This window comes from Telopea speciosissima, chromosome 3, assembly GCF_018873765.1.
Source record: "Telopea speciosissima isolate NSW1024214 ecotype Mountain lineage chromosome 3, Tspe_v1, whole genome shotgun sequence".
Taxonomy (NCBI): Eukaryota; Viridiplantae; Streptophyta; class Magnoliopsida; order Proteales; family Proteaceae; genus Telopea; species Telopea speciosissima.
In genome coordinates, this window is record NC_057918.1 from 36225270 (window position 1) to 36238916 (window position 13647).

The window sequence follows — 13647 nt, forward strand, 5'->3', positions numbered from 1 at the left end:
TTATGCATTTTTCATGACATTTTAACAAATATGATACACAATTAACCAAAAAAGAAATAGAAAAAAGCAACTAGATCATTTCTTGCTCAGAACAACTTATGGAACTTTACTTTAATTCATTATTAGGCAGCAATGTGATAAATTCCATATCATTAAATTGATATCGATTAATTGAACCCTATTAATAATTTAATACTACATACTTCAGGCTACCAGTTTACCAAAAAAGAAAAAAACCAATGTACAGTTTGGGGAAGTGGATAGAACTTTTGTATGAAAAGGCACATCAAATATGGTAACTCCTGTTTGAAACTCAAAGTATGACAATGATATTGAACTCCTAACACCCCAAACACAAACGAGGGAAAAAATTCACCCCAAGCACTCCATAGGCCTGCTAAGATGAAAATTGACCAGAATCTCAGAAGTTTCCGATTATTTTTCCTTAGAGAAGAAACTTGTAATTAAAAGGGGAGGTTAAAAGAAACCCATAACATAAAAGGAATGCAAAACAAGCAAACGGAACACACAGGTTAGAAGTTTTTCTCTAGTAAGAAAAAAACACAAAAAAATATATATGTATTGCTTGTGGACTCAAATACTTACGTATCATGCAAGTAATGCCATGAGGGCAGAAGAACCCCTCACAGCAGGGCTTGCAGTTACCAGTCCTAAGGGGCACATTACGTGAATTCTTTAGTTCAACCTTCTGATTAGTGCCAACACTACAAGCCCATCCAGGCTCACATCCAGAGACCCATGAAGTCAAATTACAGTTCTTGTTAGGTTTCAAGTAATTGGTACTTTTTGACCCTCTTTCGAAGAAAGTACTGAAATAAAACTTGATTTCTGCTGCTGTACACAAGCGACGAGAGAGATCTCCTGTAGATCCAGTTTAGTCCATAGTCAGAAACGATACAACAGATAGAACAACCTCAATTATATATTGAATGAATTTAGTAGAAAAATTAAAATACAAAAAACGGTTTCCATTCACTTGATTCATCTAAAAACATTCAAGCCCCTTTCTCATCATTTTTTCTACTTTTTTCCCTTTTTTTTTGGGGGGGGGGGGGGTGGGGGGGTGGGGGGGGGGGAGGAAATGCTGCAGCAAAGAGGTAACAGCCCACTACTATCAGCTGGGAGATAGTCATGGTGACAGGACACAGAAAAGGAGATCATTACAGTCTCTCCTTACTCTTTTCCTATTCTAATTAGGATGTGTTAGCATTTAAGAGACTCACAAGAATCATGGACAGAAAGCAATGATTTGAGAGCCGGAGGCTTTATGCAGGGGAGGAAGACGATGGATAAGCAAAGAGGCAGAAATACGCATTATATTCAAGAGCAGCAGGGAGCTCGATCCCGATATTACTGATACACTAATGGAGAAGAGCCCCTACAAACAAAAACTGGAAATGGAAACATAAAAGATGCAAATTAGTCCAAGTTCATAACAGAGCTAGTGATCAAACCAGGATTATGGGGGTTGAAATCAAGCTAGAGAGATGGATCCCTTTAGTTCACTGGATGTGGAGAGTAGGAAACTGAAGATGACAAATTAATTTTTCAGTTTGGCTCTGAAGTCTTTCGGGTCAGAATTGACTGGACTCAATAGCCAATATTGCACTGGGGCTGGGCAACAGCCACGGTCAAGATGGAACAGAAATACTCACGGGAAGCAAACAGCTGCAGGTAAGAATCATCATAATGCTAGTAATGCAAAGAAGGAGAAATATTGGAGATGGTAGAAATAGTGAAATACTGAGAAAACATGCAATGAAGATCAGGAGGAAATGAACAAAAAGGGAGAACCAGAGAGCATGGGTTCAATCTCAAAAACAGAAGCCCATATTATGAGAGAAGAGAATTGATGCGGACATGCAGTCATCTAGTCAGGATTTCCTGATTGAGCCTAGGAAGATGTTGCAATTTGGGTACACGGGTAATATTGTCTTATTTTATCCTTGGGGCTATTCTTGTACTTATACCTATTCTAGAACATTCTCTAGTCTATTATAAATAAAGTGGGTTGTGGACATAATGTCACAAGCCATTATTCTCAATTTCATCATGGTATCAGCGCAAGATCAACCTTGGGATCCGAACCCTAAATGCCAAAACCCTAGTTCTTCCATCTCTCAGCGCCGCCGCCTCCACCAGCACTACTGCCTCTCTCCAGCGCCACTGTCCCTCTCTAGTGGTGCCACCTCTACCGCTTCTGCCTCTCTTTCTCTCTCTCGGTTTCACCTACCACCTCCGCCTCCTTCGTCTCCAGCGCCTCTCAAGACCCAATGCTCCTTTCTATCCACCCCTCGGTGGTAATTTCTTCCACCAAGGGTCTCTTTTGGTGAATCCATGATTTTTGGAGTGATCACTCTTTCGCTTTTAGAGATTTATGTTTCTTTTACCAGAAACTGTTTGATTTGCCTGATTTGGCTATGCACTTTGGTGTTTAGAATCTTTTGGTTGAGATTTTTCTCTCTAATCAAAAACCATGTCAGGCGTGACCATCGATGTGACTTCTCCAAACACTTCTAGTGATCGCAGCTTTCCTTCATTCCTTGTTTGTTCCATTAAATTGGATGGGAACAATTATTTGATGTGGTCTCATTCCTGCTTCCTTTCTATAGCTTCCCATGGTTTTTCAGGCTATCTTACCGGGGATGCTACGAAGCGTGTTGATGCTGGCCCTACCCAAAACAAATGGAATTCAGATAACCATTTGGTAATGTCCTACCTTATCAATTCCATGAACCCAACTATTGCTCGGGGTTATCTCTTACTGGATTCGGCTACCAAAATCTGGAAAGCAGCCAAAGCTACCTACTCTCAAGTGGGTAATGATGCTCAGGTTTATGAGCTCCAGAAGAAGATCCACGATACGAAGCAGAAAGAGATGATATTACCCAAGTATTTTTCTAAGTTGTGAGGTAGGTGGTAAGAGTTAGATTATTATGAGGATTTTCTTGCCTCTTGCACTACTAATACTTTGAAGTTCTCCAAACAGGAAGACAAGCTTCGCATGTACGTGTTCCAGGCAGGCCTTAACATCGAGTTTGACCAGATTCGGGCTCATGTTCTGAGTCATGATCCTTTTCCCACACTTGAACAGGCATATGCTATGGTTTAATCTGAGAAAGCCGATGTACTGCAATGTTGCAACCTGTTTTTCAAGATCGATAAGCCCTTTTTTGGGGATCCGGGTTCTCTTCCCATGGTGGGACTCAACGTCCGAGGACATGCTAGTTCAGACAAGGACCCTATTAAATGTGAGTATTGTGGAAAGGAACATCACACCAAAGATTTTTGTTGGAAGCTCAATGGTAGACCTGCAAATGGCAAAGGTTGTGGTCATGGTCGCAGGACTGATTCAGGCACACCAAACCAAAACCACTGATGTTGCTCCCATCGAGGCACCTCTCTCTCCGGAAGTTTGGTGACTCAGCTCCGCTGTCTCCTTGCTTCTCCTAGTTCTGCTCCATCAGCATCTGTATCCACTTTCTTGCCAACCTCTTCATATTCCCACTTTGCTCACAAACGTATTTCTATTGGCAGTCAATGACTCAATAGGCCTCTGTTGCATCCAATCCTTGGATAATTGACTCAAGGGCCACCGATCATATGACTGGTTCATCTCATTCCTTTTATGAGTATTTCCTTGGTTTAGGTAAGGGTAAAGTTAGGGTTGTCGATGGTTCCCTCTCCTCTATTTTTGGGAAGGGTTTTGTCAAATGATCTACTTTACTCTCTCTATCCTCTGTTTTGCACGTTCTGAATTTTGTTACTAATCTCCTTTCCATTAGTAGCCTTATTAGGGATTTGAATTGCAAAGTAACATTTTTCCTTCCCAATGTGTTTTACAGGACTTGGTAGTGGGGCAAATGATTGGCAGAGGTAAGGTGGTCAATGGCTTATACTTGCTAGATTCTGCAAACTCATCTTCCTCAACATTAACAACACAAGCTCCTCCTGGTTCTTTTGAAGTCACCCTAGCCGATTTATATAGATGGCATCACCCTCTAGGTCATCCACCTCTTGGGACTTTGGCCAAGATTTTTCCTGATTTATTTAAAAAATGTAACCCAAACCGTTTTTTTGTGATGCTTGCATTTTGTAAAGCAAACTCGTTCGGTCTATCCCCCTTCTAATAACATAAGTTTGGTGCCTTTTCATTTAATCCCTTCAAATGTGTGGGACCCAGCCCAATGGTTTGTTACATTTATTAATTGTCATACACGAATTACTTGGATTTATTTGTTGCGCCAGGTAAAGTCTTCCGTTGTTTCCAGCTCTTCCACCAGATGCTTAAAACCCAGCTTGATGCCAAGATCAAGATTCTACACACTGATAATGGGCGGGAGTATGTTGATGGATCCTTTCGACAATATTTGGGTGACAACGGAATAATTCATTAGACAAGCTGTGCTGACACCCCTGCTCAAAACGGTTTGAGACCGAATGCAAGAAATCGGCATTTATTGGAGGTTGCTCGTTATTTGATGTTTCAAAAGAACATCCCTGCCCCATATTGGAGAGGCTGTCCTCACGGCTTCATATTTTATTAATTGGATGCCTTCTCGTGTTCTGGATTCTCGCTGCCCTTGGAGTTGCTTACGGGTTCCCTAGATTTCATTGTGCCTCTGAAGGTTTTTGGTTGTGTATGCTCTACCCGTAATCATCAGCAGCATGGTAAGCTTGATCCTCATGGCACACGCTGTATTTTTCTTGACTATTCAGCGACTCAAAAGGTATAAATGCTATCATCCACCCTCTTATTGTATGTTTGTCTCTATGGACGTAGTGTTCCATGAGAATGAGGCATATTTTCCCATTTCCGCACCTCTTCAGGGGGAGTCCTCTTCACTGGAAGATGTGCTTTTGATTGCTCCAGATTCGGTTCAGGTTCCGAAAGAAGACATAATTTCGGCTCAGAGAGAGGAGGGGAAGATTTCAGCCCAGGGGGAGTCCAGGGTTTTGGCCTAGGGGGAGCCCACGGCTTCTGTCCAAGATAAGCCCACGGTTCCATTTAAGGTTTTTGTTCACTCCAATTCTAAACGACAGCAAGATGAAGCCACCACCACTACCACTGTGCCACTCCAATCGTCACCTTGTGATCTAAGTTCTCCTACACAGTCTCCACTAGGTGAGTCTTCTCCTATTTTTGATATTACACTTGATTTACCTATTGCCATCTGTAAACCTGTTAGAACTTACACTCTGCACCCTATTTCCAATGTAGTCTCTTATGAGTCTCTTTCACCTTCTTTTCAGGCTTTCGTTTCCTCCTTGTCAGTTATTTCTATTCCTAAGCACTGGCAGGAAGCTTTGGCTGATCCAAATTGGAAGGCTGCTATGGTGGAAGAGAAGCGGGCTCTTGGGGAAAATGAGACATGGGACTTAGTCACTCTTCCTGCGGGGAAGAAACCTATGGAATGCGAATGGGTGTTTACTGTGAAGCAGAACATGGATGGTACTGTTGACAGATACAAGGCTCAATTGGTTGCCAAGAGCTTCCCCCAGACATTTGGCATAGACTACCAGGAGACCTTTGCTCTTGTAACCAAGTTAAACATTGTTCTAGTGATTCTCTAATGTGAAGTTAACTTCGGATGGGAGTTGTAGCAACTGGATGTGAAAAATGCATTTCTTCATGGGGAACTTGAAGAGGAAGTATACATGGATGTCCCTCCTAGATTCTCTAATCTGTAAACCCAAGGCAAAGTATGCAAATTAAAACGAGCATTGTATGGGTTGAAACAATCACCTCATGCGTGGTTTGGGCGCTTTCATAAAGCCATGATGTTTGTGGGTTACAAATAGAGTAATGTTGACCATACTTTGTTCATCAAGAAGAATGGTGAGCTGATTACTGTTCTTATTGTATATGTCGATGACATTGTGGTTACAGGAAGTGACATTAGTGAATAGCTTGGTTGAAGACTTTCCATGGTACCGAATTTGAGATTAAAGGTCTGGGAAAGCTATAATATTTCCTTGGGATTGAGGTTACACGATCAGATGGAGGTATCTTCCTTTCTCAACTGAAGTATACACTCGACCTTTTGTCTGACACTGGGATGTTAGGGTGCAAACCTGTAGATACCCCCCCTCGAGGCAAATTTTCATCTTAAGCAAAAGGATGATGAACCTGTGGATAAAGGGGGATATCAAAGAGTGGTTGGGAGATTGATTTATCTCTCCTACGCTAGGCAAGACATTGCATTTGTTGTTAGTATGGTCAGTCAATACGTGCATGATCCATACTCTGGACACTTGGAAGTAGTTTATAGGATCTTGAGGTACCTAAACTTTGCTCCTGGTTAAGGGGTTCCTTTTTCTTCTCATGATCACCTGCGCATTGAAGCTTACACTAATGTGGATTAGGTTGGTTATCCTGACGATAGATGTTCCACCACTGGATACTTACTCTGGTTGGTGTAAGCTTCGTTACTTGGCAAATCAAGAAGTAGACAGTGGTTGCTCGTTCTAGTGCAGAGGCTAAGTTTAGGGCTATGGCCCATAGTATTTGTGAACTTCTCTGGCTTTGGGGTCTTCTCTAGGATCTTTGTGTCCCTGTTCAGCTTCCCATACAACTTTTTTCTGACAGCAAATCAGCCATTAGCATTGCACACAACCTAGTTCAGCATGATCAGACATAGCATATTGAGATTGATCGTTACTTCATCAAGGAGAAGTTAGAACAACGCATCAATTGTGTCCCTTTTATCACATCCGCAGAGCAGCTGGAAGATGTGTTCACTAAGGGCTTATCTAGTAAAAATTTTCATCCAATTTTCCAAGTTGGGCATGATTGACATCTTTGAACCAACTTGAGTGGGAGTGTTGTAATTTGGGTATAGGGGTAATTTTGTCTTATTTTATCCCTTAGGGGTATTCTTGTACTTGTACAGTTGTACCTATGCTAGAACATTCTCTAGTTTATTATAAATAAAAGTGGGCTGTGGACATAATGTCAAGAGCCATTATTCTCAATTTCATCAGAAGACCTTATGTGCTACTCTCACTTTTCAGATTCCATTGTGGAAGACACCCGGGTTTTATGGGCCTTGGGCAACTTATGTATGGGTTTAATCTTGTAACGGGCCTAAATTATAAGCTCATAAGATGGGATGAGGTCTCCCAAAAGCTTGAGTTAATAAGTAAGATCAACAACAGTGTATATCAACACCTCCCGCAGATGCAGGCCCACACATGCATAATTGCACACACGGCTTTGCATGTAGCACCATCATGTGTCGGCATAATCTTGTGCCACCGAGGGTACAAGGGATATGGGCACAACAACAAACAACACAAACTCTTCACACTTACCAGGAATCAAACAACCGTCCTCCTGGCTCTGATACCATTTTACCACCTTTTATCCCAAAAGTTCGAGCTGTTAAGTAAGGGCAACAACAATGTATATCAACAAATAGTAGTATAAAGTGTTTTAACTTCTAAGTTATTAAGAGTTTGAATTATATTAGGATACTTATTATATAAAATCTTGTGTTGAATTTGTTCAGTTAATTCAGTGACAGAGAGTGATTGAGTCAAAGACATGAGTTGAATTAGGAATTTCAAAGAGCTATATATGTAATAACCCCACCATCTATCTACATGATTTTGATGATAGAATTGAAGTTTTTTTTAAGAGGCCGGGTAATGTTGTGCTTAGTAAACATGGCGACTTGTGATAGTTGTTCTCCCTTGGCCGATTGCTTCTCTCTCTCAATTCTTCTTGCTTTGGTTCTTCTATAACCAGGTTATCCCTATACTGCTGTTCGGCATATTCTTCATCTCTTTCTTCATGATTCTCTTATTTTCTCTCTCTTCCCTTCGACTCTACGTATCGGAATCATAATTCTTCTTGTTTATTGCTTCTAATCTTCTAATCTGAAATTCTGAAATCTGTTTGAATCTTCTTTAATCAGTTGTTGTTATCCAATCATCAATATCAGTCTTAATATCTCAGCTCTTGCTCCTAGTTTGGATCTTAAGCAGCCTGGGTTTCATCTCTTTCTTGATCTTTGATTTTCAAGATTCTTTTATCATTTGATAGATTTGATTAAGTTCTACACTCAACCTGAATTTTATGTCAATCTGATGGTTGGCTTGTGAGTTATTCAAATTCGCCTAATAACTATGTATTCTGTCCCTATTCTGGTTCATTATTTTCTATGTTGATCCTGGACTGTAAGTGTGCTTTAGAAGATGGTCTTGTAGAACTCTGAACCACATCAAGAATAGAAGGTGTAGGGAAGGAACCCTAGAGGGGAGGCAATGCGTGAGCATCCTAGAGAAGAATTAAACCTAAAAACATTGGATCAATTTTGGTGTTTGGGAACATTGTACTGTAGGAAATTGGTTATTTCCTTTGCTTTTATTAGGTCTTAGTATTGGATGGTCAAAACTTCTCTGTTTTGTGTTATTTTGGTGGTGTTTGAAGGTTACTGAGTTACATATCTAATGAGACCAAGATCTTGGGATTTATGAACTATATTTGGGATGATATGACCAACTTTCTAATAGAGTGTCAATCGGTAACAGGAGTAACTATTTTAGAACATCTAATTAGATTAGAAGACTTATTCTGTGCTTATTTATTAAATCAATATTTCAACTGTTTAAGAGGTTAAGCCACATGGGAGTTGCTAAAGCTGCATTTAGATTTTAGAGTCATATTAGGACGGTTCTAAGAGTCAAAAAGTCATACTCGTGTAGAGAATTAGGGGTCTGGATACTGCATAGAAATCCTTTAATCAGCCTAGTTTGAGCATAATGGGGTAGTTTTTTTGTTATTGTCAAGGGAATGGTTCTCTTCCAAGTGGTTTGATGGTCAAACGCTAGCTTTGTTCATGTCTTCATGGTGAGCAAGCCCCTACCACTTCCTGTTTTTTTTTCGTATTCGTACTTTATAGTTCTATTTGGGTCCATTGCCTGTGGGCTGTGTAATTTTACCCACATCAAGAAGGGTGGAGTAAAGGGAATATCAGACCTAGTGATAGAGGGAGCATCATAGGTAACTGAAGAAAATAAGATACGTCTTTTACTGGAGGCTTTTAAGACTCATCAACAAGGTTGGCAGGATGTCTTGCAAATTCAAGTACAAATCAAATCAGAGACCAGTTTTTAAACTCCAAGACATTAAGGGAGACTGAAAATTCATGCCCAAGTAGAAATGTAAAATAAGTAGGCTATGACGAGCCAGAGTTAGACCAGAGTTTGGATATATTGTTTCAGTGACACCCAAGTAGGACGTGCTAATAGTAAGGAAATCAAGGAGTGTGGACAGTAGTCCAAACATTTGACTAACTCTCAGAATATCTCACAACAATTACCGTTTTAGAAGAGAAGGCAGCTAGGGGTTTAGAGGGGATAAGAGGGGGTAAAAGAAGAATGAAGGATATGAGCCCAAGGAGGGAAGTAGGTTGGGACTTGGGAGCAAAAGACAACTTGCAGATTCTAGCTAGAGGTGAGGAAAGGGGACAGAAAAAGGAAGACAAGGCTAAATTGACCCCAGGAATATATGCAAGAAGGAGAATAAGAGATGCAGCAGAAATGGATCAGAGAGAAATAGAGAGTGATGATTGCCTTATGGTTCAATTTTAGGCAAAACTAGTTATCTTCGAGAAAAGATCGAATGCAGTTGATACAGACAGCACAGAGGGAGCACTTGGAAGAGAAGCAGCAAGCAGCGAAGTCAGATGGGAAGAGATAATACTGCAGCCAATGAAGCCTCTCCAAAGAAGCGACTAAATGACAAAGATCACAGGAGAGAGGCTGCAACTGCCTCAGATGATTTGTCAGAAGAAGAGACTCAGAGACCAAAGCAAGAGTAAAGTGTAGAAGCAGAATCAGAAAAATTGTGGGTTGCTAAACAAGTGACTAGCAATCAGATGGGAAGAGATAATACTGCAGCCAATGAAGCCTCTCCAAAGAAGCGACTAAATGACAAAGATCACAGGAGAGAGGCTGCAACTGCCTCAGATGATTTGTCAGAAGAAGAGACTCAGAGACCAAAGCAAGAGTAAAGTGTAGAAGCAGAATCAGAAAAATTGTGGGTTACTAAACAAGTGACTAGCAATAAATTAAAAAAAAAAACTATAAATAGCTGATAGGAGCAGAAAACAAAGGGTGAGAGAAGCATTCAAATGCTGGCACTTTTTGTACAGATGAAAACGGAGATGGATTTCAAATTGTAACCATGAATGCTGGCCTCAGTGATGCCCGATGCCAAACCCATGTAAGGTAGTCATGTGAAGGAAACATTGTTGACCTTTTGAATGGAGTATCCAAAAGTGATATTGCATTAGGCTTATGGGGTTTTTCAAGTAGTGATTAGGTGAAATTGGCAGTGGACAGGATTTTTGGGGTTTCTCACTAATATGGATTGCAACTGTACAGCCGTCGTTGTAGATTTAATAAAATTATCTTCCATGTTTGCTACTGAAAATGAAAAGAAGGCCATTACGTGACTTGCAATGCTTTAATTAACAAAAATTCAATCGCAATATATATGTGGTAGAAACCCAAGAATTGACCCAATTAAGGAAAGAAAAAAACGAGAAACAAAAATCATGGTAAATGGAGAAGCTCCAACCTTTTGTATTTTTAAGGCAATTAGATAAGAATTGTGTATCCGATGAGAAATTGAACGCCCCATTCCAATCCACTTCCCTGATCAACAGCTAAACAAACTCAAAACTCTGAAACAAAAATACGCTAGCAATGAATAGAAATGAACAAGTGAGGGGGGGAAAAAAATCCCAAACGGGTGAAGGGGTCGAATAACGCACGGATCCTTTATGCAGAATCCCAATTCTTTGCGGATCTCCCCACTAAATATAACTGTGAGATTTGATAGACTGTTGTAGATTAGGCCCGTGAGGAGGGGGAGAACCGCAGGATTGTCTGCTTTGCTGTAATCTTCGCCACCTTGGCACCGTACGCAGGGCGAAGCACCCAGAAGAATGACAACGAGGATGAAGATAGAGAAAACCCAACAAGTATTAACCCTCTCTCTGCTCATCTCGATCACCGAGAGCTCCGGGAGATGCAAGTTCTAGGGTGAACACTCGAAAACAGGGGACAAATACGCGGAGCTGAATACCCAAGGGAAAGAAGACGGAAATGAAATGAGTCCGACTGAGATCAACCATCTCATTGCTCGTGAAGATCCCCAACCTGTGATTGCATCGAATATCTTGGTAGACAATGTGTGGAATCTGGGAGTTTCAACAATGCAGAACGATCAAAGATGTTATTGCTTGGATAAGCGATCGAATTGTCGAAGACCTGCTGCAAAGTTAACAGTGGGGATTGATCATGACGGCAATTCGAGCGCTTCCCGAGCTTAGAAACCTGATAATCCTTCGTCAAACTATCTGCAACTCTATGAACAGCTGGTTTTCGGGGGAAGAAAGGGCGAGGAGTAAGATATGGCGGGTCGAGCGGGAGGGATAGAGAGATAGAGGGCGCGGGGGGGAAGATATGTTTGCGAAGCGAATCGAAATAATGGGAATTGATAGGCCCTCATAATAAATAAGCATAACAGGCAGAGTAACGGCTAACTGTCTAAGTTGGGTATGTATGTCTTGGGCCTCTGGGCTAGTGGAAAATTATCTCCTCCAGTGCCCAGTCCGGCCCAGACCCCAGTGCCTATACTAAGGGGGTGGATCCTACCGGGCAGAGTGTTTGGCTTACGTTGATCTGGTGTACTCATATATGTCTATTGTCATCCGTTATAGTCCAAGACAAGATCAGTTGGTTTGGTCCAATTCTGGTCGGACTGAATTGGTTTTGATTTGTTATTAGGCTAACCTGAAGCTAAACCATTAAAGAAGTTCTGATTTTGATTGGTTTTGGTCCGGTTATATATCAGTTTTTTGTTATCGGATTGTAATTAGGATACTATCAGGTTCAGTCTGATCTGGTTTCAATTTTACATATACACAAGGAAATCAATGGGGGAAATTTTATTCTTCTTTGGGTTTTTCGATTTCTTATTTTTCAGCACATTCAAGAGGAGACCAACTCGCAACGGTCCATTTTGGAGGATCACAAACAAAACAGATCATGATCGTATGGTGCAGATTGAATCTCAAATAAAATTGACCATTTACAAACTGGGAGATGAATTCAATACGGCACGTAGCCGTGGGTTACTATTGGTCCGGTCTCAATTTTTTATTGGGTCCTTCCATTTTTTTAATTTCGTTTTGTGCATACGTTCAGTCCTGTTTGGTTTTGGTTGGTATCGGCTTTATAAAACCCCAACCCAAAACCCAAATAATGGTCCAATTCGGTCCTATCTGAAACAACTGGTTTTGACCTATTGACCTGGTTTGAATTTCCTTTTTTGGGTAAAGGCTCTCTGAGTCTAACGCGTACACTACACCTCCTCACGTGAATTATTATATTCATTTTTTAATGAGAAAAAAATACAACCAATCTGTAGCGGTAATGGCAATTGCCGATACAACCAATCCGTATCGGTAATGGCAATTGCTGATACAACCAATCCGTATCAGTAATGGCAACTATCGATACAGGCACTGCTACCAATCGACGAGGCGAAGGTGTACCTTAGCTTTGTCGTGTTGGGTACTTGGATGTCACCATAGTTTTCGGCATCGTTATTAATATCGGTACGTATTAATGGTATTGTCAAAAAATGTGCTCTTATTTGACTTTTCGGTTGATTCGGACCGATACAGTCATATAATATCGACCATAATCGATACCAGGATCTGACACCATGAACTAAAACTAAAGATATAAATGAATTGAATACAGATTGGATGTGAATGGTTATGGATACCCCTAAACAGATACTAATTGAATTCAATACATCCCTGCCTTGTGTAATCCAAACTTTTCTCCCATCGACGAACATAATTCACTCTTGATCTATATCTCTCAGTTGTTTTAGCTCTTTTCCTCGTTCTCTAAAATCTGTCGAATCTTCAAGAACCCTCAAGATCATTATTATTTTTTATTAAAATATCTATTTAGCGATTCGTGATAATAGATGGGTGGATAGGCATTATTATGAAATCTGCACTTAAGTACCTTTGCAGAACATTAACTTGAGCGTTTACCCAAAAATAGAATATGAAAAAAACCATTAACTTGGGCAGGTTAATCATTAAGCATCCAATGGGGATACAATCATTTTCCCTGGTTCTATATTGGAGTTGGTCTTGCACTCTTGCAGTTTTGCGCCTGCACATTGATGTAGGCGCTATGGCATATCTGGTGTTCCTGTTGGCCTGTCTCATGTTCGAGACTCTCCTCCCCCAACCCCACTAGTTATCCTTTGCGCCTTTGATATGAGAATGATGGATCCAACCCAAAAAAAAAAAAAAAAAAAAGTAACCCATAAATATTTTTGTTATGGACGACTCACCTAAAATACTTAAATCCGTTTGCTTCGGTGTAAAATTTACCTACCTTGAAAATTTTCACTTCAAGAAACTATAGATCTAAAATTTTAAATGTTGAAAAGTGTTCAAATGTTTGTTTTCTTATGGAAACAAACATTAGAAAAAATTTCAACATGTAAAATTTTACATTTATGAAGTAAAATCTGCTACGTACTATAACAAACGGAGCCTAAGGGAAATTAGTCAGATCCAC

At 40.4% G+C, this 13647-nt stretch overlaps 1 protein-coding gene across 2 annotated transcripts in view; it reads right to left on the reverse strand.

The window, feature by feature from the left end:
* The window catches only part of LOC122656141 (ABC transporter G family member 28-like), a 173375-nt gene extending 161908 nt beyond the window's left edge, over window positions 1–11467 (reverse strand). Inside the window, exons 1-3 of one of the 2 annotated variants that reach the window (XM_043850592.1) lie at window positions 10806–11467; window positions 10610–10686; window positions 607–882 (exon numbers count right to left, since the gene is read on the reverse strand). In XM_043850592.1, the coding sequence (XP_043706527.1) occupies window positions 607–882; window positions 10610–10686; window positions 10806–11038 (586 nt within the window). In that variant the 5' untranslated portion in view covers window positions 11039–11467. Of the gene's footprint in view, window positions 1–606; window positions 883–997; window positions 1044–10609; window positions 10687–10805 lie in introns of those variants that run through there. The other variant, XM_043850593.1, reaches the window with a different exon arrangement.
* Window positions 11468–13647: the final 2180 nt, after the last annotated feature.